This window comes from Abrus precatorius, unplaced genomic scaffold (assembly GCF_003935025.1).
Source record: "Abrus precatorius isolate BTA unplaced genomic scaffold, Abrus_2018 Scaffold9, whole genome shotgun sequence".
NCBI classification, from domain to species: Eukaryota; Viridiplantae; Streptophyta; class Magnoliopsida; order Fabales; family Fabaceae; genus Abrus; species Abrus precatorius.
In genome coordinates, this window is record NW_020874439.1 from 5,559,808 (window position 1) to 5,581,852 (window position 22,045).

Consider the following 22,045-nt stretch of genomic DNA (forward strand, 5'->3'; position numbering starts at 1 on the left):
TTCATTTATTCTTTTTGCCCTTGTCCTTGTCATTGGTCCTTAAAGCTCTTCCAATTCCTTCAAGTCTTTGTCTTCAATGAGCCTTCCTTGATTCTCATCACATCTGCACACTCTTACTCCTAATTCCACCCCTTCCTCCAATTCGCATTTACATTTCCAACTCGTTTTTCACTTTTTTTTCTATTAAAATTTTGTTTGTGTTTTAGATATTGAGGGTTAGGGGATGAAAAATTAATTTGGCATGTGTACAAAGTTTAAAAATGAATAGTCTGAATATGGGGTGGAGAGAGAGAGAGTTTAATGCAATGTAAAGTGAAAAAGTGTTAATGATTTTCTGCTTTGTTAAGGAAACTTTAGAAAAACATCAATTTAATCATTAAAACATCAATTCTTCATCATGCATTTTTAGAGTTTGAATGCTTCTAAACTACAAATTTTGAATCTCTAAAGATACGTGCACTACTCCATGATAAATTTTTGAACGAAACTGGAATTGGAGCCTTGTTCGTAGAGTGAGATAAAGATAATTTGCTAGCCTCACATCGACAAAGAGATTGAATCTTTCATAGAAAAAATTCATCCACCAAGGTACTAGATAAAGGAGGGGGAAGGAGTGGGGTTGAAGGAAAAGGTGTTGAAAAGGGGTTGTAAGGAGGTAAGGAGCGAGGCTGTAGAGAAGAAAGAAAAAAAGTTAAAAGAGATTTTCTACAATTATGTAAAATGTGTTTAGGGATTTATCTGTAATTATATAATTTAAGTAATAAAAAAAATTATATAATCTGACATGTCACATGGTGTCACGTTGGTGTGCTGAATTGGCACTTTGTCTGTCAGCTCAGTACTTAACAAAAGAGAGTTGACAGTAGGGACTAAATCCTAATTTCTTAACATTTTAGGGACTAAATTCTAACAAAACATTTTATAAGGACTTATCGCAAAATGTCTCATATTCATGGGGATTAAAAACATAATTAAGCCAAAAAATATGATCTTCTTAGCTTTGCTTGTATCTTAAGGACACATAGCCTAAGTAAATCTCTCAAACCAAGCATGAAGATATTGCTCAAGCCTATAATTCTTCAATCTACCACTTTGTTTTCACCATTAATGGTCTTGAATCCTGAGAGAATATCCATATATACTTTCTCCTTTAAGTCTCCATGCAAGAATGCATTTTTTTACATCAAACATATGTAAGATCCAACCAAAGTATGCTACTATTGAAAATGATAGTTCTCATAGTATTCATTTTTGTCACTAGTGCAAATGTCTCCTCATAATCAAATCCATCAGTCTGAGTGTATCTTTTTGCAATTAATCTGACCTTGTATTAATTAATGGTACTATTTGATTGATACTTAATTGTGTAGATCCACTTGTGAACCGCTATTTTCTTGTTCTTAGGTCATTCTACAATCTCCCAAGTGGTATTTGTTTCCAATTTTATATCTTTTTATTCATTACTTGAACATAATTTTCATCTTTTAAGGCTTCCTATATTGACGTAGGGATATTTGAAAAATCAATAGCAAAGATAAAACTCTAATGTTTTACAAATAGATGTTTAGTGGATATAAACTAAGAAATATAATACTTGACATATGAACCTTTTCTTTTTGCAAAGCAATGGGCAGATAATCTATATTAGACTCACAATTGTTTAAAGAAATATTTAATAACTCAATATTAATGGTACTTAAACTTACCACTAGTTCAATTGACTGAAGTTTTCGTTGGATAAAGTCATGTTTTCTTCTCTTCCAAGATAGGTGTACTTGCTTTTATTTGCAATGAGTCATCACTTTCTTCTTTACTTGAATCAGAGGAATGAGGAGTAAATTCTTATAGATGATAAGAGTTATGAGGAAGAAAAGATAAATATTATATGGACCACTAGACTCAACCTCATGATGACTCTCCCCATAATGTTGAATATGTGACTAAAACTTGTCCTATTAAAGGTGACATCTATAGAAACATAAACTGAACAACTTGAAGGATGATAACATATACAATTTTTTTTATTTGGAACATATCCTATGAAAATATCCTTAACAACATTAGGATTCAAATTGCCACAATGTTGACTCTGAACATGAAACAAAAGCAATACAAACGAAAACATGAGTAGAAGGATGAAAGGTAGACATAGACTAAACATGACTGTAGCCATTCAAAATGTGACTTCAACCTATTGATAAGTAAGTAGTCATTAAAATTCTTCTCAATATGATTTTGGCATTGTCATATGAAATAACAAAGTGCTAGTAATTTTTAAGAGATGTCAATTTTTTCTTTTTGCAACTACATTTTGTTAAGGAGTATCTAAACATGTCAACTCATGAAAAACACTATTTTCTTATAGCAATTAAAACAAATTTTAGTTCACATATACTCATCCATTATTTGTCCATTAACATTTAATTGCTTGTTCAAATTGAATTTGAATTAAATAATAAAAATTTATAAATAGTTGAATCACTTCTATTTTATCCGTCATAAGTTTGTAATCATTAATAAAGGATACAAACCATTAAGCACTATAAAAAGTTAGCAATAGGAGCACGTTCCTATATATCAAAATGGATAGATCAAAAGGTGTATTACTTTTTAAAATTATTTGAAAAAATAACATGATGATGCTTAACAAACATCACATTAAAAAAACTCAATTGATTCTTTCAAACATAAAGAAGGAAGCAACATATTTTTATGCAATCTAAAATGTAGATGACCTAAACACTTACAGTGAAGAGAAATTTGAGAAGAGTCATAAGAAAACTAGTTACAAAATTTGAGTTTCCCTATTCCAAAAAACTATTCTTGGACCTTAGTTTTCACTTACATAAAGTAATATAACCATCTTCGTTCCTAAGCAACTCCAATCATCCTTCCTAAGACAAGATCTTGAAAAACATAATGAGATGAAAAAAAAAGAAAAGAAAAGGTTACTGCATAATTTAGATCACAAGAGAATTTATGAATGGAAATAAGATTAGTGGAGAGCTGAGAAATATAAAGAATATTTTTTAATAAAAGAACAGTGAATTGAATATTAGAAAATAGGAGTTTGTAAACTATTAGCAACTATAATGTAATGTATGCCAAATAAAATGGAATAAGAAGTAAGAGAAGAAATGTTAAGAGTTATGTGATCGGAAGTACTAGAGTACAAAACATGGGGTATTACATGAAGATAAATCACAATTCTTACCAATCATGGCAAGAATAAACACGAGTCATCTATGGTGAGAAATACTTATGTTTTAATAAAGAACTTATAGGTTGAAGAAATAATTACCCAAACAGATATTGTTTAAGCAAAGAAAGGTCAAAACTAAGAAAGAAGGTCTTGACAAACAAAACGACATTTGCACAAAGGCCAACAATGATCAAGAAGGCAACATGTGGCTTTCACATAATGACAAGAGCTTCTACGTCATCACATAATGACGAAGTTGATTAGTGGCCCAACCATAGTAACAGTCATGATAGTGGTAGTGAAAACTGAGGCAGAAAAAAAAAATGTCAAAGCTTGTGCATATGTATGCTGTAATAAAGATGACTATTAGAGTTTGGGTGTGTGAAAGTAAAGACCCTTAAATCAAAGGCTTTTATACCAATTTAAAATTTTGAATTGTATCCTATCATTATACATTATAATTTACATGTATATATAGGACTGTAATATTAATATTTACATAAAATACTATTCTAAATTATTTTCTAATGATCATAAAAATAATGATAAATAATTATAAAAATAATAATAATTAACTATAATATTCATATTTTAAATAATCTTCTAACAATGATGGAGATAATGACAATAATTAATAATTAGGAGATATTTTTAATATATATATATATATATATGTGTCTTTATTTAATATTTTTTTAATTAATCAAAGTATTCATATTTTGTATCAATTAAAATAATTTATTAAAAATATAATTCCTAAAAGATATTTTTTAAAGAATGACCAAATTCACACATTACTTGCCATTATAAAAATTATGTTATGCAGTTAAATATTAAAAAATCCCTTCTTTTAACAGTAAATTTGTTTGAAACACTTTTTTTTTACATTTCAATTTTTAACAAATATTATTTTAAGAAATTTTGAATTAAATATTTATAAAATCAATAATTAAAACATGTATTTAATACATATAATTTAATCATATTTAATATTAACTATAAATAACAACTTGATGGTAAAAGCTTCTTTAGATGTAAATAATCATATGCTGTAAAAAATTTAACAATAATGTCATTTGATCAGAATTTTTCGAAAGAAAAAACAAAAGAAATTTATGATAGCCTTCAATGATGATAAGGTGTGTGATGCGACGGAGGAAGATAGTAAAATATTTATTATAGCCTTCTGTATATCATTTTAAGGATGGCTAAGTCACTTGACATCTCATTCACAGGTTGGCCTCGGCAGATGTTATTGAATTTGGAGAAGAGTATGATGTGAAGAAAGAGTTGGAAGAGCTTAAGAAGACAATTGAATCTATCAATGATGTGCTCCTTGACGCTGACGACAAACAAGATCAAGTTCGTGTGCGTAATTGGATATCTGACTTCAAGGAAGTACTCCATGCTGCAGATGATTTCTTTGATCACCTTGCTATCGAATTTAGGAAAGACAAATTGGGTGCAGCTGAAGGAAAAGAAGTAAACAGGGTACTTCTTTCCATTTCATCGTCAAATCAATTTCCTTTATACACTGAAATGCCTGACAAAATTAAACAAATAGGAGAAAGTTTTAACGGTGTAGCAAAAGAAATGAAGGATTTAAATTTGTGCCCAAGATCTATTATGGTCAAGCAAACTGATAGTGGATGGAGGGAAACATGTTCTTTTGTGTTAGAGACAGATATCATTGGAAGAGATGATAGTAAAAAGGAGATTATCAGTCTGTTGAGACAACCTCATGAAAACCAAAAAGTTTCGGTGATTGCCATTGTTGGCCTTGGTGGTTTGGGGAAGACAGCTCTTGCTCAATTGGTGTATAATCACTTGGAAGTGCAGGAATTTTTTGAAATGCAAATGTGGGTGTGTGTCTCTGATGACTTTGATGTAAAAACTATTCTGAAGAAAATATTAGAATCAATTACTGGGGACCAAATTGAAGTATCATTGGGCAACTTGCAAAGAAAACTTCATGAAAAAATAAGTGGTAAGAAATATTTGTTGGTCCTAGATGACACTTGGAACGATAGACATGACAAATGGGCTGAATTGAGAAAGTACTTGATGTGTGGCGCACAAGATAGTAAGATTTTAGTCACAACTCGAAGTGAAAATGTAGCAAAGGCAATGACTGCTAGCACTTCCTATCCTTTGAAAGGTTTGACTGAACAAGAATCTTGGAGTCTGTTGAAGAACATTGCATTTGAGGACGGTTCCAGAGGAGTCAATCAAAATCTAGAATCAATAGGGAAAATAATAGCCAGAAGATGTAAAGGGGTTCCACTGTCAATTAAAACCCTGGGAGGCCTGTTACGAGGACAAAACGAAGAAAGTGAATGGAGGAATGTTTTACGCGGTGACTTCTGGAAATTATGTGAAGAGCAAGACAGTATCATGCCAATTCTAAAACTCAGTTACCGCATTTAGTATCCATGTTTTTCTCTTCTAAAAGCCTGGTATTTTAAGATTTGTAATTAAGGAAGAAAATTTTCCTATTATATCATTATTTTAATATTTGTAATATAGATCTCCAGATTAGTAATTTAGGATGGTATGTAACTTGGTAAATGAAATATATAAAAGTATTCAATTCTAAAGATATGTTATGAGCACTTGTATCATAATTTGGCATTTTTAGCTTTTTTTTTTGCACCAAATTGTTCTTCAAATCCCTGAATCTAGCCCAATTTTCTAAGATTATAATAGTTGAGCTGTTGTTAATATAGCCAAATTTTGCATTGGGTCATATTGAACATAACTCTTTTTATTATTCATTTCAAGACTTGTTTGAGTTGGGTAATGTGAAAAGTTTTGATAAAAACTACTCTTTGGAAGGCAAAGTTGAAGAAAGTGGACCGGATGCTGCTACCAATGTGCTATCGAGACTCTATAAGAGAAAATATGCAGGTTATCCTTTTTTCTCAGCCCTTGTTTCTTTTTTTTCCTTGCTTTTTCCCATAGGTAAGCCTTTTGGGATTACAACATAGAGAATGCGTGATGTTACTTGATTTTGTGTTGAAATTGAACTTTTTTATTATAAAAATGGAAGTATTATGAATCAAATTTCTCTGTGTTTGGTCAAAGAGACTTTAAATTTTTGTCCAAAATCAAATCACATTACCGTTGTTTGAAATATTTTATTCTTATAATTTATTTCTTTATAGAGTTCATTGGATTTGTTTGATCTAGTAGCACATATCCAACTGGACACATTGAGGTATTGCTACATTATTGTTGTTACTCAATTAGTTAAATTTTATTAGAAGCTCAATCATTTATGGCTTAAGATAATATGCTTTGTTATTATCAAAACAACACTTCAAGATTTGTTGTGTTAAGGAAAGTTTTGTTACGTATCAATTGATTATTCTATCTACATGTTCAAGTTTTGTTTATCATATTGTTCATTACACAATTTCAAAGATATTGGCTAAATAATGTAGAACAACAATTTTTCTTTCTTTAATGCTTTTGTTGCAGAAATAGACTAATGATTCACTTCAGTTGGCTTGAGATTAACCAATGTTAGTTGATGCAAGTAAAGATACTAGAGTTTATGATGCAATTTCATTGAATTCTGTTGTTGCGAGTATATCTATTGGAGTTAGTTTTGTCCATTAATAGTCATAACATCAGTCCAGAGGAAGCTATAAGAACCCAGTTTGTTCCTTAAAATTGATCTAGTGTTGCCTAATGCAAGATGAAGTGTTTGTTTTGTGCTCATATTTTTTAGCTACTATGTCATTGTTAATCTTTATGTTCAGTATGTTTTCTAATTACTATCTAACATGCACCTTAGAGTTTAGGGTGACATCAATGCACCTACTTTCTATTACTGTGAGTTTTACATTAAATTTGATTCATAATTGTATTTATTATTCACTAGTTATTGAAGTAAAACTTAAAGAAAAAAACATAATTTGAAAAAAAACATAATTTGAAATTGACTTGATTAATCTACTCTTTCTCTACATTTATCTAATTCAAAATGTTTGTTTTATTCTGATTGAATTCGCTTGTAGCTTGTTTATAATCAACATTGAATTCTGCTTCTTCTGATTGCAGAATTATGGGGCCTCTTTTTGGGTCTTCAAATGATACCTTTCAAGGAGATTCACACTATATAGGTGGAGAATGACTTCAAGAAAGCTCTATGCTAGTACTTTAAGTTTAACAACCTTCTTACCCCATTTCGATTTGATCTGTAATGTTAGGAATTTGATCAAATTTATTAGATTTATTCATTTTACCCATATTTTTAGGAAGTGTTGTGCTGATAAACTAGCTAAAATAAGGTTAAAAGACACTTTACCTTTTCATTATTTTGATATAATTGTCTCTCAGTTGCTTCCTTTTTTATGTTTTGATGGTTGTGGCAGTTGGATTAGTAGGATGCTTTTTTAAGTTTTGATTTCTTTTAGACTTTTAACTTCATTGTATATATAAAGAAAAGTTTGTTAGAAAATATGTTAAAAATATTTCACCAATATCTTTTGAACTTGCCATAAGCGATTCCATATTTTGACATATAGCAGCTGAGAATTTAAAACAACTCATCATATATGTTGGAATGGACTGAGCCACTGATTTTAAAAGTAGCTCCTTTCCAGCTTTAGATAGAGTTTTCTCCTTCCATCCATTCAATTTCTTTGACACTTGTTCTGGACTTTTGAGGAAACAATATTCTTAAGCTTTCCAATCATAGTTGGTAAACCAAGATACTTGTCATGGACTTCCACAACCTTCACTCCCATCCTGCTTCCGATTCTATCTTTTATCAATATAAAGATAACTCTTTTTTTCCATATTGACTCTTTGTCCTGAAGCATGTTTGACAAGATGCACTCTGTCTCTTCTATATTGGCTCTTCCAAAAAGAGGTTCTCATCAGCAACAGAAAAAAAAAAAAAAAAAAAAGACATGAGAGATTGATGGGGCACCTTTTGCTATTCTAACACCATATTGATGGGCCACCTGATCTCCAACAATTCTAAAAAAATTTCTGCTCATAAGAATATTTTTCTATAGATTTTGATTAATAAGAATCTATATCCAGCATCCACCTCAAGTGTTTAGGCATTAAGATCGCCAATAATATAATGTTACCAATTTGTTAAATATAACGTATTTAACAAATTGATAACACCACTACCCTCTTAAATACAAAAATGTTTGGATTAATACTTGTATGATTTTGGTCCTTCAACTTGTAATTGTGCGATTTTAGTCCCACTTGTTTAACACTCATGCAATTTTGGTTCTCTAATTTTCAATTGTGCGATTTTTGTTCTACCCTAGTTTTTAAAAAAATTACATCCTTTAACTCGTCATTTAAATTTCCACAAAGTGATGAAGTGGATGTTATTTATGCTATTGTGTCTCTCTCTGTTTTTACTGACCTGGTTGAAAATATTGTCTCATGATAATATGCTGTAACGTTGATCAGTATTTTGCCATCTGATTTTCTTGTTCAAATTCTCTCTGTTTCTTTGTATTGATTTCATTCTCCCTAATGAATTTCAACCCTTTGGCAACTACAAAAAGGCAGAGACAAGTGCCATACCATTAAAGTAGAATGGATCAATTATGACCAAACATCAAACCATCAACAAAATATGGTAGGAAATCAAAAGCATTACACGAATCAAAGGCATCATTCATGTAACAATGGACATGAGGGGGATGATGTTAGAAAACTTGCTTTGAAAAAAAATTATTCATTCAGATGAGTCGGACGGAGGAGACTGGAAAATCCTCCAACCCCCTGAAATTCAGCCCCTATGATTTGCAATAGTTATAGTTTTTCAGTTATTTTAAAATGTCTTTAACCTTTAATGGCTTCACCTTTTGAGAGTGTTAAAACACATTAATTGATAATAAGTATCTTGAAATTCCAACTATCCACTTCTTCCCTTCCCATATATGAACCAGTCAGTCACAACCCTTCAGAAATTTTACGTAGCCTAAATGAAAGATATGTTTGATTAATTTTTTTCCTGTGATATGAATACCTCGACAGTTAACAGCTGCATTTAGCCAAGAAAAGACAGTTCAAAAATGCTATTGTAGATTGCTCAAACTAAGTTATATAGAGTCAAATTACTTATCCTAGAACCAGAAAATGCAGGTAGCACTCAGTGCCATATAAACCATATCCAAGATTTCATTTCACAGAATGATGATGAACAATTGAAAGGGATTGTCCTATGCTGAAAAACACTTCTACGGAAGATTGTAGGAACATAATAATCATATCCCAAAAAAACAAACTGAAGAAAGAAAAACAACTTCTATGAATCAAAAAAGGGTAACATAAGAACTATTTTGACCTATACGAGAGTATAGTATACTATTTTAATAAAATAATACATTAATTGAAAGAGAAGGTAATCAGGAATCAAGACTGGCGGACAAAACATCCTCCATAAACAGAAAAGCAGAATGAATATCATGCAGCAAAATGAAAATAAACAATGAATATGGAGTTTGTTAAACATTTAAAGGAAATTTATAATTTATTTTGTATTGTCTTTAAAATTACCATGTTTCAACCAAAAAACAATAACACATGTGATCTTGTCAAAAATTAAGGACTAACCTACCTAATCATAATCTGGCTAGCAATTGACTAATTTACGAATCTACAGTCTAGAATCCTTCTAAAGGATCTCTGCGTCATTCTCTTTTGGCTTCGCTACCCGTTGCTTATGTTTTCTCAATAATGAGGTGTTAGTTTCATTTTCAGAAGACACTGACTGAGTCTGAGCATTAGAATACGAATTTAGATTGGGAGAAAAGAAATAGAAGGAAAACATACCCCTTCACAGCAGCACTTCCAACAGAACGTTTAATAGAAACACTTTCATTTATAGCATAAAATTTTTACAAGAAAATATGATAATTAAAATAAAAGATTCTTGGTTATAAGTAATGTTTTGTTTATCAAATAATACAAAATGTAGGTTATTAATTATTCTTACTATTTAGTATGAACTTTTTAAAATGGTTCCCTTAAAATTAACAAATATTTTTTAACTGTATCTTTTTTTAATAAAATATTGTCACCAATAAAGAGGAAAATTCTAAGATTTTTAAAAAGGCAAAAAGTTTTAAGTGTACTCATAAAATAATGTTTAACATTTATAGAAATTCTTTAATTATGACAATTGGATTTATAATAGTTTTAGAAATCTTGATTTCAATGAAACATAATTCTCAAAAATGAAAATAGATGAATAAAATAATCTTCAAAATTTCTTGTTAAGTTGCTCAGCTTGCGCCTGCTGCATTCGTTTTTCAAGCTGAATTTGTGCATAAAAAACAGGGACGTGACGAGAGTGGCAACATGTAGAAATCTGGAAGAAAAATTCAAATTAAAAAAGGATAGGCATTGAGGGGCATTCATCATAGTTGCAACTTGCAAGTCACTTAACCATCATTGCACCAAAACACTTTCGAGACACAGCAAAACGTATCTCGTCCCATTTTCCTTTACCATTAAGTATTTCCATGCCAACATTACTATTTTGCTACTAGAGCACCAACACTCATAGTCTAAACCAACAAACCATGCAACCCTATTCCACCATCTCTGGAACTAAGAAATCACTTTAGTTTATTAGTGAAATGAGAAAAATTATAACATGTATGAATGTCATTGTTATTAACAGTTTACCTTTATAATATTATTTGAGTTAGCAAATTTTTTAATATCATGGGGTGTATTTGTAATGAATCTCATCAGATCTAAGAAATTTAAATAAATTGATGTGATTTAAGCATTATAGAATATTTCCATTGTTTGTTGCATGACAATTAAAGAATAATGTATTTTTTTATAAATTTTTTTTATTTATGATAAAGTCGTGTTCTTATTTGAGTTGTTATACTCAATTCAATTATTAGGCATTAAAATATAGACTTAAAATTTTTTGTTTAATTTATTTTAAAATTTTGTTGTGATCACAAGTTTCGTCATATGCATGTAGATTGAGTTTTAAATTATAAGGTAAATTTTAATAGAAAATATATTTAATTAGGTAGAGATAATATTTCGTAAAAATTTATAACTTATACAACACCCTTCACCACAAAATTTAAATCATTGTCTTTAATGTGAAAAAAAAAATTGACAAAATAGTTAAGAAACTTAACCATGAGTGCTTTACAATGGAGTGAAAGTATTTGACCAACCTATGTGTGAAAAAAGAAAAGAAAAGAAATTTCATATTCATGTCAAATGTAGTTCTATTAACTAAATACTTAAAATTGTAATATTTTTTTTAATGAATTCACAATCTTCAATAGTCATATTTTTGAAATGGAATTGATGAATGTTGTAACAATTCTAAACAGTAGCAAGTGCACTAGGAATTGCAGCAAGTAATGAGTAATTTTTAAGATAAGAATATTGTCTCTATAGGGAAATAAGAAATCAAGTATCACTTCACAGAACAATCACCATTTGAGCCATACGAATTTGGAAGATTTGTAACATTCAAAAGTCAAGAACAAGCACAATTAAAAGGTAAAAAACTTGCATTAAAAACAGAGTATGAAAGTTGTGATGAAATGAGATAGGAATGAAGAATAGTTAGGAATTTACTTTACAAGAATGTCAATATTGATTCAATTATACTTCTGAACATTCAAGCAATTGGTTAATTGACAATCAGTTTCACATATAACTAGTCAAAGGTTAATCCCTTAACTCATTAACCCTAACAATCCACTAAACCCCCCTAATCCCTTAGGTGAAGTTCAATTTCATGTTGCATTAAGATTTAGAACCGTAGGATTGCAGAATTAAGTGTACTTATCATTAAGAAACTCCCTAATTCTGGTTGTTAATTCAGATCAAAGAATCAAATCCAATTCCCATTGGCAAATGTTCCTCTTTGATTAATCAAATGAATTCCTATTCAAAGATTATGTAAAGTGCAAAATTAACAACTTAATTAATCCAAAAACTCAAATTTTAGAAGCAAGAATCAAATCAATACATCAATTCGAGATCTATAAACTTCTAACTACAAAGAATTACACAGACATTGTGACAGAGAAATAGAAAGAAGGAGAAGAAGAGAAAAAACTCAAAAAAGTCATAGCCACGAGCTCTAATCCAATGCTTCTTCTTGAAGTTTCGAGGTTCAACCTCACTCCTCTCTCTCACTCTCTCCCAATGAGAATCTAACAGAAAAAACGGAAAATGAACCAAAGAGCCCGAGTTCTGAGCTTAAAACATGTATTTATAGAAATCTCGATTCTGTGCATTATCACTCTTGTTGATAAGAGTGGCCATGCAGCTCATGTGATTTCTGGAAACTAGAACTATCACTTTCGCTGCTAAGAGTTGCAATGCAAAAGGTCGAGATGTTGTGCGTAATCACTTTTATGAGTAAAAGTGGTCACGTACAACTTGCCAAGTTGGGGACTCTCTAGAATATCCACTTTTGCTGATAAAAGTGGTTACGCAGAGCCTGCTGAGTCTGAGGCTTCTCTGGAATACTCACTTTTGCTGGTAAAAGTGGTTACGCCTAGACTTCACTTCTTCCTTGAGCTCTAGAGTGATCACTTTCACTGACAATAGTGATCACGCTCAGCCTGCATTCCATTGTTCTTGTGTTTTGGAGTCCAGAACTGCTATTCTTCCTCTTCCTTTCCATTGATATTCCATTTCCATGAACCTTACTCAGATTATTCCTACAAAAACAAGCATAAATTTCACAAATGTTAAGCTAACTACATAATAAAAGAAAACCTTTAATCATTCTATTTTTCTTGTTTTTCTGCTGTTTCTTACATGTTTTCCTTATCAAATGGGTTAGAATTACACTAAAATATGAGTCAAAATATGGATTCATCACTACCCCAAACTTAAATTTTTGCTTGTCCTCAAGCAAATCAAACTAAACCAAGGGTAATTCTTCCATTTTTCAAATTCAATTCACAAACTGCTTATCTCAGATTTTTCCAATTTCTAATTCTGTGTTTTCTGTAAAATTTTCAATCAAGTTGTTCATCCAAATACTCATCATGATATTCATACTGCATAATCATCATTGAGTAAGAATTGCTATCTAAGTTCATATATTCATCAAAATTCATGTGAGTACAATTAATAAACATGATCACAGCTCACTTGGAAGTGTTTCCCTCATCACTCAATAATGTTTAGGTATTGTTTTCTCTCTAGATCATCAATTTAACTACACTCTACCATATGCTTGCCCATATTCTCAATTTCCTCTGCTTAATACAGTTAATCACACATCCAGAGGACTTTTTTAGGTTATAACATGGTTAAGGTCAAGGTAGGTATTGAACAAAATGGGAAACAATACATGCAATTTCAAAAGATCAGAGGCATTTTGAGTGAATGACTTTAAAACTAGCATGGGTCTGCATTATTTTTCACTAATACCCTCAACTATGCAACAAACAAAATTATTTTTGTGCAGTAGAATTTTCATTTTCTTTCCCTCTTTTCTTGATTTCATTCACTATTTTCTTTTCATTGAATTTCTTTTTCTTTTTCTGCAGCAGTTTGTTGTAAATCTTTCTTTTGAACTCACATTTTGCTCTTTTCACAACTTTGCTGCATATTTTTCATTTTTCTGCAGCACTTTTGCTTTTTCTTTTTGACTTTTTGAACTCAAAACTTAGATAGTTTGCTATTCCCCACCCTAAACTTAAAACATTGCTTGTCCTCAAGTAATTAAAATGTGGATGTCACCCCAAACTTAGTTTCAATACTCATTCTTGATTAAACTCACTATGTCTCTTTTCATTTGAATGGTAAGACTGGTTTTTCAGCAAGGTTTATAATGAGGTAATTTCAAGAAAAAGAATATTAAGCTCGAAGGAGTGAACTAAGACAATCAAGCACAAGGAAGGCATTTAGGCTAACTAGGCATAATCAAACATGGCCTCTATCATATATGTGAAAACTGTAAATTGCATATTTAATCAAGAAACCAGGCAAATTCTAGAGGGTGTAGCAAATTATGACTAATCACACATGAAAAAGAAGCATGCAGCTCAAGTTTCACTAGGGTTTTGTAAGTGATGTGTTAATCAATGAACTCACAATTCACTTTTCAGAATTATATGCACCTAGTGGCAAGACTCCCTCATTTTGAAAATATAAGTGTGATTTCATTTTGAGAATGAGAAAAACAACTTAAAAAAATTTAAATCAGAATCCATAGAATTATCAATTGAAAAGCAATTGTTTCACAGAAGACAATTCAATATCTATTCTACTATCAGTAAAATTTCAGTGTATTGTGTAGCTAACACATGAATCAAGAGGTAAAGAATAACCCCCCTTCATGGCAGCTTTTGCAAGTGTCAACATCCATTGTGTGTGAGTGCTGTGATTATAACATTCTCTGCACAAAACACCAAAATTCCATCAATGATTAGAAAATTTCAGTAATTAAATTTTTCAGAATACTAAACGAAAGAAACTGAACTTCACTACATCTGAAAAGTATTAAAATTGTTTTGGCAACTAGCTGCATTTACAGAAATTAAACTGCTAATTGCTAAAATTTACAAAAGCTAAAATTAAAACAACATAATTAAAATCCTAATTTATTCTTTTGCTCCATCCTCTTCCTCTAAGGTATCTTCCTCTTCTTCTTCTTCTACTTCTTCCTCCTCCACCACCTCTTCTTCTACCACTTCTTCCTCTACTGACTGTGGACTGTGTGTTTTATAAACTGGTAAATCCTTAAAAGCAGAGGATCGTAGGCACTGGCATCTTCTGCCAGAATAGGTGTGTGGTACATCTCCTCTTTAGTCATTCCCAGCTTTTGTCCAATGTTGAGTAGCACACATTCCAACTTTGAGACTGCTGTGTAGCTCAGTTTGCCTTTCAGCTAGCTAATTTTGTTTCTCAACCATCAACTTCAATGCATCTTTCATCAGCATTGGTTTCTCCTTTTTGTATTGGGAAGGAATGGGGGCTACAGAGGTGCAGGAAGTGGTGGCATAAATTTCTTTCACCAAAGATGCAAAGATGGGAGGTGCAGCTCTGATCTTTTCTTGATAGTCCCCAAACTCCACCCCTGCATCTTCACAGAGTAGTGTGATAATTGAAGGGAAGGCTAGAGAATCCCTCTTTGTCTTCAAGATATTCAGGATGCACTCACTTATTATCTCCCCCACATCAATGTACATATACGTGACTATTACAAACAACAACTCAGCCCTCTTCTTTGCCAAGGTTGAGATGTGTTTTACTGGCATGAAAGAGTTCAGGATGAACATGCTCCATACCTTGGCAAAAGGCAGCAAGTTCTTGGTGATTATACATTTTGGCTTTTTGGCCTGATTCAACTTCCAAGTTGTACCTGGCCTGCCAATTTTCTCCAAAATCTACACATAATCAATATCAGGGCTCTTCCTGAATGAGCTGAAGTCTAACTGTGCAGGGTGTCTTTCAGCATTGATGTCTAGCACCCTATTGATATTGGCAGGACTGAAATCTATCCTCATCCCTTTGACCATTATGCTGTACCTAGGGAATTGATCTCCCTTGAGCCTCATGGCATTTGCATAGAATTCATGGGTTATTTCCCTCCAACCCAGGCCAGCTGCAAAATAGATGAACTCGCATCCCATCTTCTGGATCCTCTCTCTGTATTCTGGATAATTGTCCCTAGCAATTTTGAATGCTTTATCAGGGACAATTTTTCTCCTTAGAATATTGGCCTTGAAGAAGTTTTCGTGAGCAATGCTCCTGAATCTTGGATCACATAGTTCAATTGAGGATGAAGCTGAGGCACCATCTGTTCTGGCCTTCTTTGATTTGGGTGTGTTTTTGGTGGCTCCAGCTTGGATATTCCTGTTGGATCTCCTCTTTGGAGTGTTGCTGGAAGATCCAGCCTGAGTCTTCCTATAGGAGCCAACTGGTGTGTTCATAGAAGTTCTGACCATTTTTCAAGTTCTGCAATAAAGCGCTAATTGGTCAGTTTAGATTTTTACCAAACACAGCTGCAGAAGTATAGATTCTGTAATGAAGAAAATTCCATCAAACAAATTACAGAAATTCATTTTTTTCTAAAAAATAACATGTAGTTTGCTGTTAGGATAAATCATCATACAAATACACAAGTATAATTGCACAACATTAATCATTCACAGTCAGAACATGTTAAATCCTGGTTATTAAGTTGAACGTGGACACTCTCATTGCATTTCATGTTAACGCAGAAGAATTATCATAAGACTTAAGCAATTTTTCAACCACAGTTATGCACTTTAATCCTTCACAGCATAATTTGTAACTAATTTTCAACCCAGTTATGCACTCTAATCATCAATTCAACATTTTTAAAGATATTTAATTAGATCAACTTAGATTCTGCAGAGCTTTGCTCATACAATTTGCAATTTAGGTTCAATTATCTCAACAAAATATCACAATTGATAGAGGACACCTATTCAGCATTTTGTCCTCTATTGTTGAATCGGATAATACCAGAGCAGTTCTCATTACCCCAAAATGAATTCGATTGTATCCCTAAATAGCAATTTAAGAATGTATACACTATTAAAGCACAAAAAGGTAACAGCAAGGGGCACATTTCAAGTTTTACTATTTTTTAACATAGCTTTGCAACATTCAATATAGTTCCATCATCAATTTCAGAAATTCATGTTCAATAATTTTAATTTCTTTATCATTGAAGCCTTCTTTTAGGTCAACTCAGTTTCTGCATAAATTTTATTCAGATGAATGGTATAATGTATATTAGAATCTCCCTCAAAATTCATACATGCCAAATAAACCCTATTCAGAGTAATGCCTTCTCAGAATAGTTTGTCATTACCCTAACATGATTACCTAAAAACATCAAGTACAGAAAAAAAAACTGATCCATAGTTTTAGAGAAATGAGGGTGTGCGTACCTTGTGCAGAAATGAGTGAGAAAAAACTTGTTGTTGTTTGTTGACACACAAAGGTCCAGACCACTTAGATTTTAACTTCCCTGGAAACAATCTCAACCTTGAATTGAAAAGTAACACAGATTGCCCAGGTTTGATATCCCTTTTCAGAATGAATCTGTCATGCAACTTTTTGGTCCTTTCCTTGTATATTTTGGCATTTTCAACTCATCCAATTCATGCAGCTGTAACAGTCTTTTGTTTCCTGCACTAACTTGATCAAAATTTAACCATTTTATAGCCCAAAAGGCTTTATGTTCTAGCTCCACTAGTAAGTGACAAGTTGTTCCATACACTAGCTGATAAGGAGACATGCCAATTGGTGTCTTGAAGGCTGTCTTGTATACCTACAAAGCATCATCCACTTTCTTGGACCAGTCCTTCCTTGAACTACTTACCACCTTCTCCAAAATCTATTTTATTTCTCTATTTGAAACCTCTATTTGGCCACTCATTTGAGGGTGGTAGGGTGTAGCTATTCTATGCTTGACTCCATACTTCTCTAGGACTGATTCTAGATATTTGTTGCAGAAATGGCTTCCTCCATCACTTATCAGAATTCTGGGTACTCCAAATCTTGAGAAAATATTCTTTTTGATGAATGAAATAATAGTCCTTGCATCATTGGATCTGGTAGGAATTGCTTCCACCCATTTGGACACATAGTCCACTGCTACTAGCATGTACTCATTCGAGAATGAAGTAGGGAAAGGACCTATGAAGTCTATCCCCCACATGTCAAATAGCTCTACCTCAAGTATGTTTTGCAGTGGCATCTCATGTTTCCTGAAAATATTTCTCATTCTCTGGCATCTATCACATCTTTCCACATAGTTCTTGGCATCCTTGAACAAAGTTGGCCAGAAAAAACCAGATTGCAGGACCTTGGCTGTTGTCCTTGAACTACCATGATGTCCTCCATATTATGAGCTATGACAGTGCCATAAAACATCTTCCTGCTCTTCTTCTGGTATACACCTTCTCAGCAGCCCATCTATTCCAATTTTGAATAGTAATGGATCTTTCCACACACAATATTTGCTGTCATGGGAGATTTTCTTTCTCTGCTGCCAACTTATCCAATTTGGAACATGATGTGTAGCTTTAAAGTTGGCCATATCAGCAAACCAGGGTTGGGAACTCTTCTTGAATAAGCTCTCATCTGGAAACTCTTCTTTTATTTGCTCCACTTCAAATGGTATTGCCTCAAGTGGTAATCTTGACAAGTGGTCAGCAACTCCATTCTCCTTCCCTTTCTTGTCTTTGATCTCCAACTCGAATTCTTGAAGAAGTAAGATCCATCTTAATAATCTGGGTTTGACATCTTGCTTGAACAAAAGATACTTAAGAGCAGCATGGTCAGTGTAAACTATAACCTTGGACCTTATCAAATAAGATTGAAACTTGTCAAATGCAAAAACTATAGCTAAGAGTTCTTTTTCAGTAGTAGTGTAATTAATTTGTGCAGGGTTAAGAACTCTACTAGCATAATGAATAACATGCAGTTTCTTGTCTTTTCCTTGGCCTAAAACTGCTCCTATAACTACATCACTAGCATCACACATCAGCTCAAAAAGTAATTCCCAATCTGGTTTAACAAGTACAAGTGCAAAAATTAATTTCTCTTTCAAAGTGTTAAAAGCTATTAAACACTTATCATCAAAAACAAATTCTACATCCTTACTCAGCAACTCACTCAATGGCTTTGCAATTTTAGAGAAGTCTTTAATGAACTTGCGATAGAATCCAGCATGTCCCAAAAAGCTTCTTATTCCTCTAACATTTACAGGTGGAGGCAACTTCTCAATTACTTCTACTTTTGCAGGATCCACTTCCATTCCCCTTGCTGAAATCTTATGTCCTAAGACTATCCCTTCTTGTACCATAAAATGACACTTTTCCCAATTAAGTACAAGATTTGAGTCTTGACAACGCTGCAAAACAAGAGATAAATTAGCTAGACATTGATCAAAAGAATTACCAAATACAAAAAGTCATCCATAAAAACCTCTATAATTCTTTCAATCATATCAGAAAAAATGGACAGCATACACCTTTGGAATGTAGCTGGAGCATTGCACAGCCCAAATGACATTCTTCAATATGCAAAAACTCCAAAAGGACAAGTGAATGTTGTGTTTTCTTGGTCTCTTGGGTCAACTGCAATCTGGTTGTAACCAGAATATCCATCTAAGAAACAATAATAGTCAAATCTAGCCAATCTCTCCAGCATTTGGTCAGCAAATGGAAGAGGAAAATGATCTTTCCTTGATGCATCATTCAACTTCCTATAATCTATGCACATTCGCCATCCGGTTACTGTCCTAGTAGGTATTAATTCATTTTTTTCATTTGGAACAACAGTTATACCTCCTTTCTTAGGCACCACATGAACCAAACTCACCCATGAACTATCTGAAATTGGATAAATAACTTTTACATCTAGTAATTTCATCACCTCTTGCCTCACTACCTCCTTCATAGTTGGATTAAGTCTTCTTTGAGGTTGGACAACAGGCTTGCAATTCCCTTCAAATAAAATTATATGCATGCAGAAAAAGGGATCTATACCTTTCAAATCTGAAATCTGCCATCCTAGTGCAGATTTGTGCTTTCTTAACACTCTCAAGAGCTTTTCTTCTTGGTCTTTCTGCAGATTGCTGTTTATTATTATAGGTTTGTTATGGCCCTCTTCAAGAAACACGTACCTCAAATGAGAGGGTAATTGCTTGAGCTCCACCTTTGACTCATCTTTCTTCTCTTCTTCTTGATGTAGTTCTTCCTTAAGTTGGTTTATTTCATTGTTCATACAGGGAAAGGAATCTAATTGCAGAATGCAGTCTTTCACTTCCTCATCTTGCTCTTCATAAATACTACATTTTGCTGCAGCTAATGTGCTTTCCAAGACTGCACTTTCATAATTTTTTTCCAAAGAAGGTGGTATCATAGCATCTATTACATCAATCTTCATGCAGCTCATATCATCACTTGGATGTTTGATAGCTTCAAATACATTAAAAATGACTTTCTCCTCTTGTACTCTCAGCATCAATTCACCTTTCTAAACATCTATCAAGGCTCTCCCTGTGGCTAAGAATGGCCTTCCTGATATGAGAGGGATATCCGCATCTACCTCCATATCAAGTTTAACAAAATCTGTAGGGAATATAAACTTGTCTACCTTGACTAAGAGGTCTTCCACTACTCCATAAGGATATGTATAAGATTCGTCTGCTAGTTGAAGTGTTATCCTTGTTGGCTTTACCTCTTTAATTTCCAGCTTTTTCATAATGGCTAAAGGCATTAAATTTATGCTAGCTCCCAAGTCACAAAGAGCTTTTCCTATTGTGCAGTTTCTAATAGAGCAGGGTATGCTAAATGACCCTGGATCCTTCAACTTTTAAGGCAATTTTCTCTGCAAAATGGCACTGCACTCTTCAGTGAGTGGTACCAATTTTTCCTTGTCCAGCTTCCTCTTTTTAGACAAAAGCTCCTTCATAAACTTTGCATATGAAGGCATTTGCTCTAATGCCTCTACAAATGGTATATTAATTTGGAGCTTCTTGAACACATCAATGAACCTTTCAAACTGTTTTTCTTGTCTAGGATCTTGTACTCTTTTTGGAAAAGGTAATCTCTTGTACTGCTCTTCATTAATAGGTTTGCAAGCCTGCTCAAATCTCTGTTTCTTACCCTTCTTTTCTTGCTTGTTACAGCAGTTTTCTTCTTCTCCCCTCTTCAGCATAGTGTATTTTACACTTTCAAAATCTTCTTGTTTTAGCTCATTTTCCTCATTTAAATTTGTGACTTCATTTTTCTTTCTTGGGCTGGAAACCACTGCTCCACTTCTAATGGTTATGGCTTGGCATTGCTCCTTTGAGTTCACTATTGTGCTACCAGGAAACCTTCCTTCATCTCTATTGGCTAGTTGCTCAGCTAACTGCCCAATTTGTGTTTCTAGCTTCTTTATAGAACTTTCTTTATTTTTAAAATTAGTTTCTGTCACCTTCATAAACTGTAGTAGTGTCTCTTCAATTCCATTCACTTTCTCACTCAAGGGTCTTGAATTTGAATACCCTTGGTTTTTCTAAATTTGTGCAGAAGAATTTCCTTGAAAATATTGTTGCTGGACTTGAGAGCTGCACTTTGGAAAGGTGCAGTAGCTGTATTTCCTCTTGCATTAGAATTTTGTAGATTCCACTTGAAAAACTGCTGTCCTCTATTGTTATTTAGCTGGAAACCAGGTGGATATGGTTGTTGTGGCCTTTGATAATTGCCCATATAGTTGACTTGATCAGGTTTTTCTATAACTGTGGGATCACAAGCTCCATTCACATGGTTGCTACCATAGAAATCACAACTCAGTTGTGAATTTTGAACCACACCAGTCTACATGTTACTTATTTGTTGAGTCAAGGCAGCAAACTGTTCAGAAAATTGTTGATTCTGAAGTTGATTTTGAGCAAACATGGCTTCTATGGATTTTACATTATATCCTTCTTTCCTTGAAACTTGTCTTTCATTCATATTTTGATACATTGAAGATGCCATCATTTCTATGATTTGCTGTGCTTCTTCCAAAGTCTTTGAACTCAATGAACCACAAGCTGCTGCATCTATCATTGTTTTTGTTGCTGCAGTCATTCCATTGTAAAATGTTTCAAGCTGCATCCATTCAGGTATGTAGTGATGAGGACATTTCCTTAATAACTCCTTGTATCTTTCCCATGCCTCATACAATGGTTCTCCATCTTGTTGAGCAAAAGATGTAATCTCCCCTCTGATTTTTGCAGCTTTTAAAGAGGGAAAATACTTGATTAGGAACTTGTTCACCAAATCAGCCCATGTTGATATACTCCCTTGTGGCTGGGCTTGAAGCCAGCATTTG

General features: G+C 32.9%; 3 protein-coding genes and 1 non-coding gene across 4 annotated transcripts; 2 read left to right on the top strand and 2 right to left on the bottom strand.

The window, feature by feature from the left end:
- Positions 1–4,435: 4,435 nt before the first annotated feature.
- On the top strand, positions 4,436–8,090 carry LOC113851535 (putative disease resistance protein RGA1). The gene is made up of 2 exons (XM_027482044.1): positions 4,436–6,109; positions 7,268–8,090. The coding sequence occupies exon 1, from the start codon at positions 4,742–4,744 to the stop codon at positions 5,627–5,629; it is 888 nt and encodes a 295-aa protein (XP_027337845.1). The 5' UTR covers positions 4,436–4,741; the 3' UTR covers positions 5,630–6,109; positions 7,268–8,090.
- An 11,165-nt stretch (positions 8,091–19,255) lies between these two features.
- LOC113850649 lies at positions 19,256–20,206 on the bottom strand. The gene has a single exon (XM_027481222.1). The coding sequence runs from the start codon at positions 20,204–20,206 to the stop codon at positions 19,256–19,258; it is 951 nt and encodes a 316-aa protein (XP_027337023.1).
- A 12-nt stretch (positions 20,207–20,218) lies between these two features.
- LOC113850650 lies at positions 20,219–21,169 on the bottom strand. The gene is made up of 2 exons (XM_027481223.1): positions 20,587–21,169; positions 20,219–20,499 (listed from the first exon to the last, which is right to left on the bottom strand). Exons 1-2 carry the CDS (start codon positions 21,167–21,169, stop codon positions 20,219–20,221), a joined length of 864 nt encoding a protein of 287 aa, XP_027337024.1.
- Positions 21,170–21,838: 669 nt separating this feature from the next.
- LOC113851752 lies at positions 21,839–21,945 on the top strand. The gene has a single exon (XR_003502318.1). It is a non-coding gene; the product is annotated as a small nucleolar RNA R71 (small nucleolar RNA).
- Positions 21,946–22,045: the final 100 nt, after the last annotated feature.

What these genes read in the sequence shown, in the direction of transcription:
- LOC113850649 (XM_027481222.1), bottom strand. Translation starts at nt 20,206, where the DNA reads ATGCTGAGAGTACAAGAGGAGAAAGTCATTTTTAATGTATTTGAAGCT.
- LOC113850650 (XM_027481223.1), bottom strand. Translation starts at nt 21,169, where the DNA reads ATGAAGGTGACAGAAACTAATTTTAAAAATAAAGAAAGTTCTATAAAG. An exon ending in ACCACTCACTGAAGAGTGCA is followed by an intron (nt 20,500 to 20,586) that starts GTGCCATTTTGC and finishes ACTGCACAATAG; the next exon opens with GAAAAGCTCTTTGTGACTTG.
- LOC113851535 (XM_027482044.1), top strand. Translation starts at nt 4,742, where the DNA reads ATGCCTGACAAAATTAAACAAATAGGAGAAAGTTTTAACGGTGTAGCA.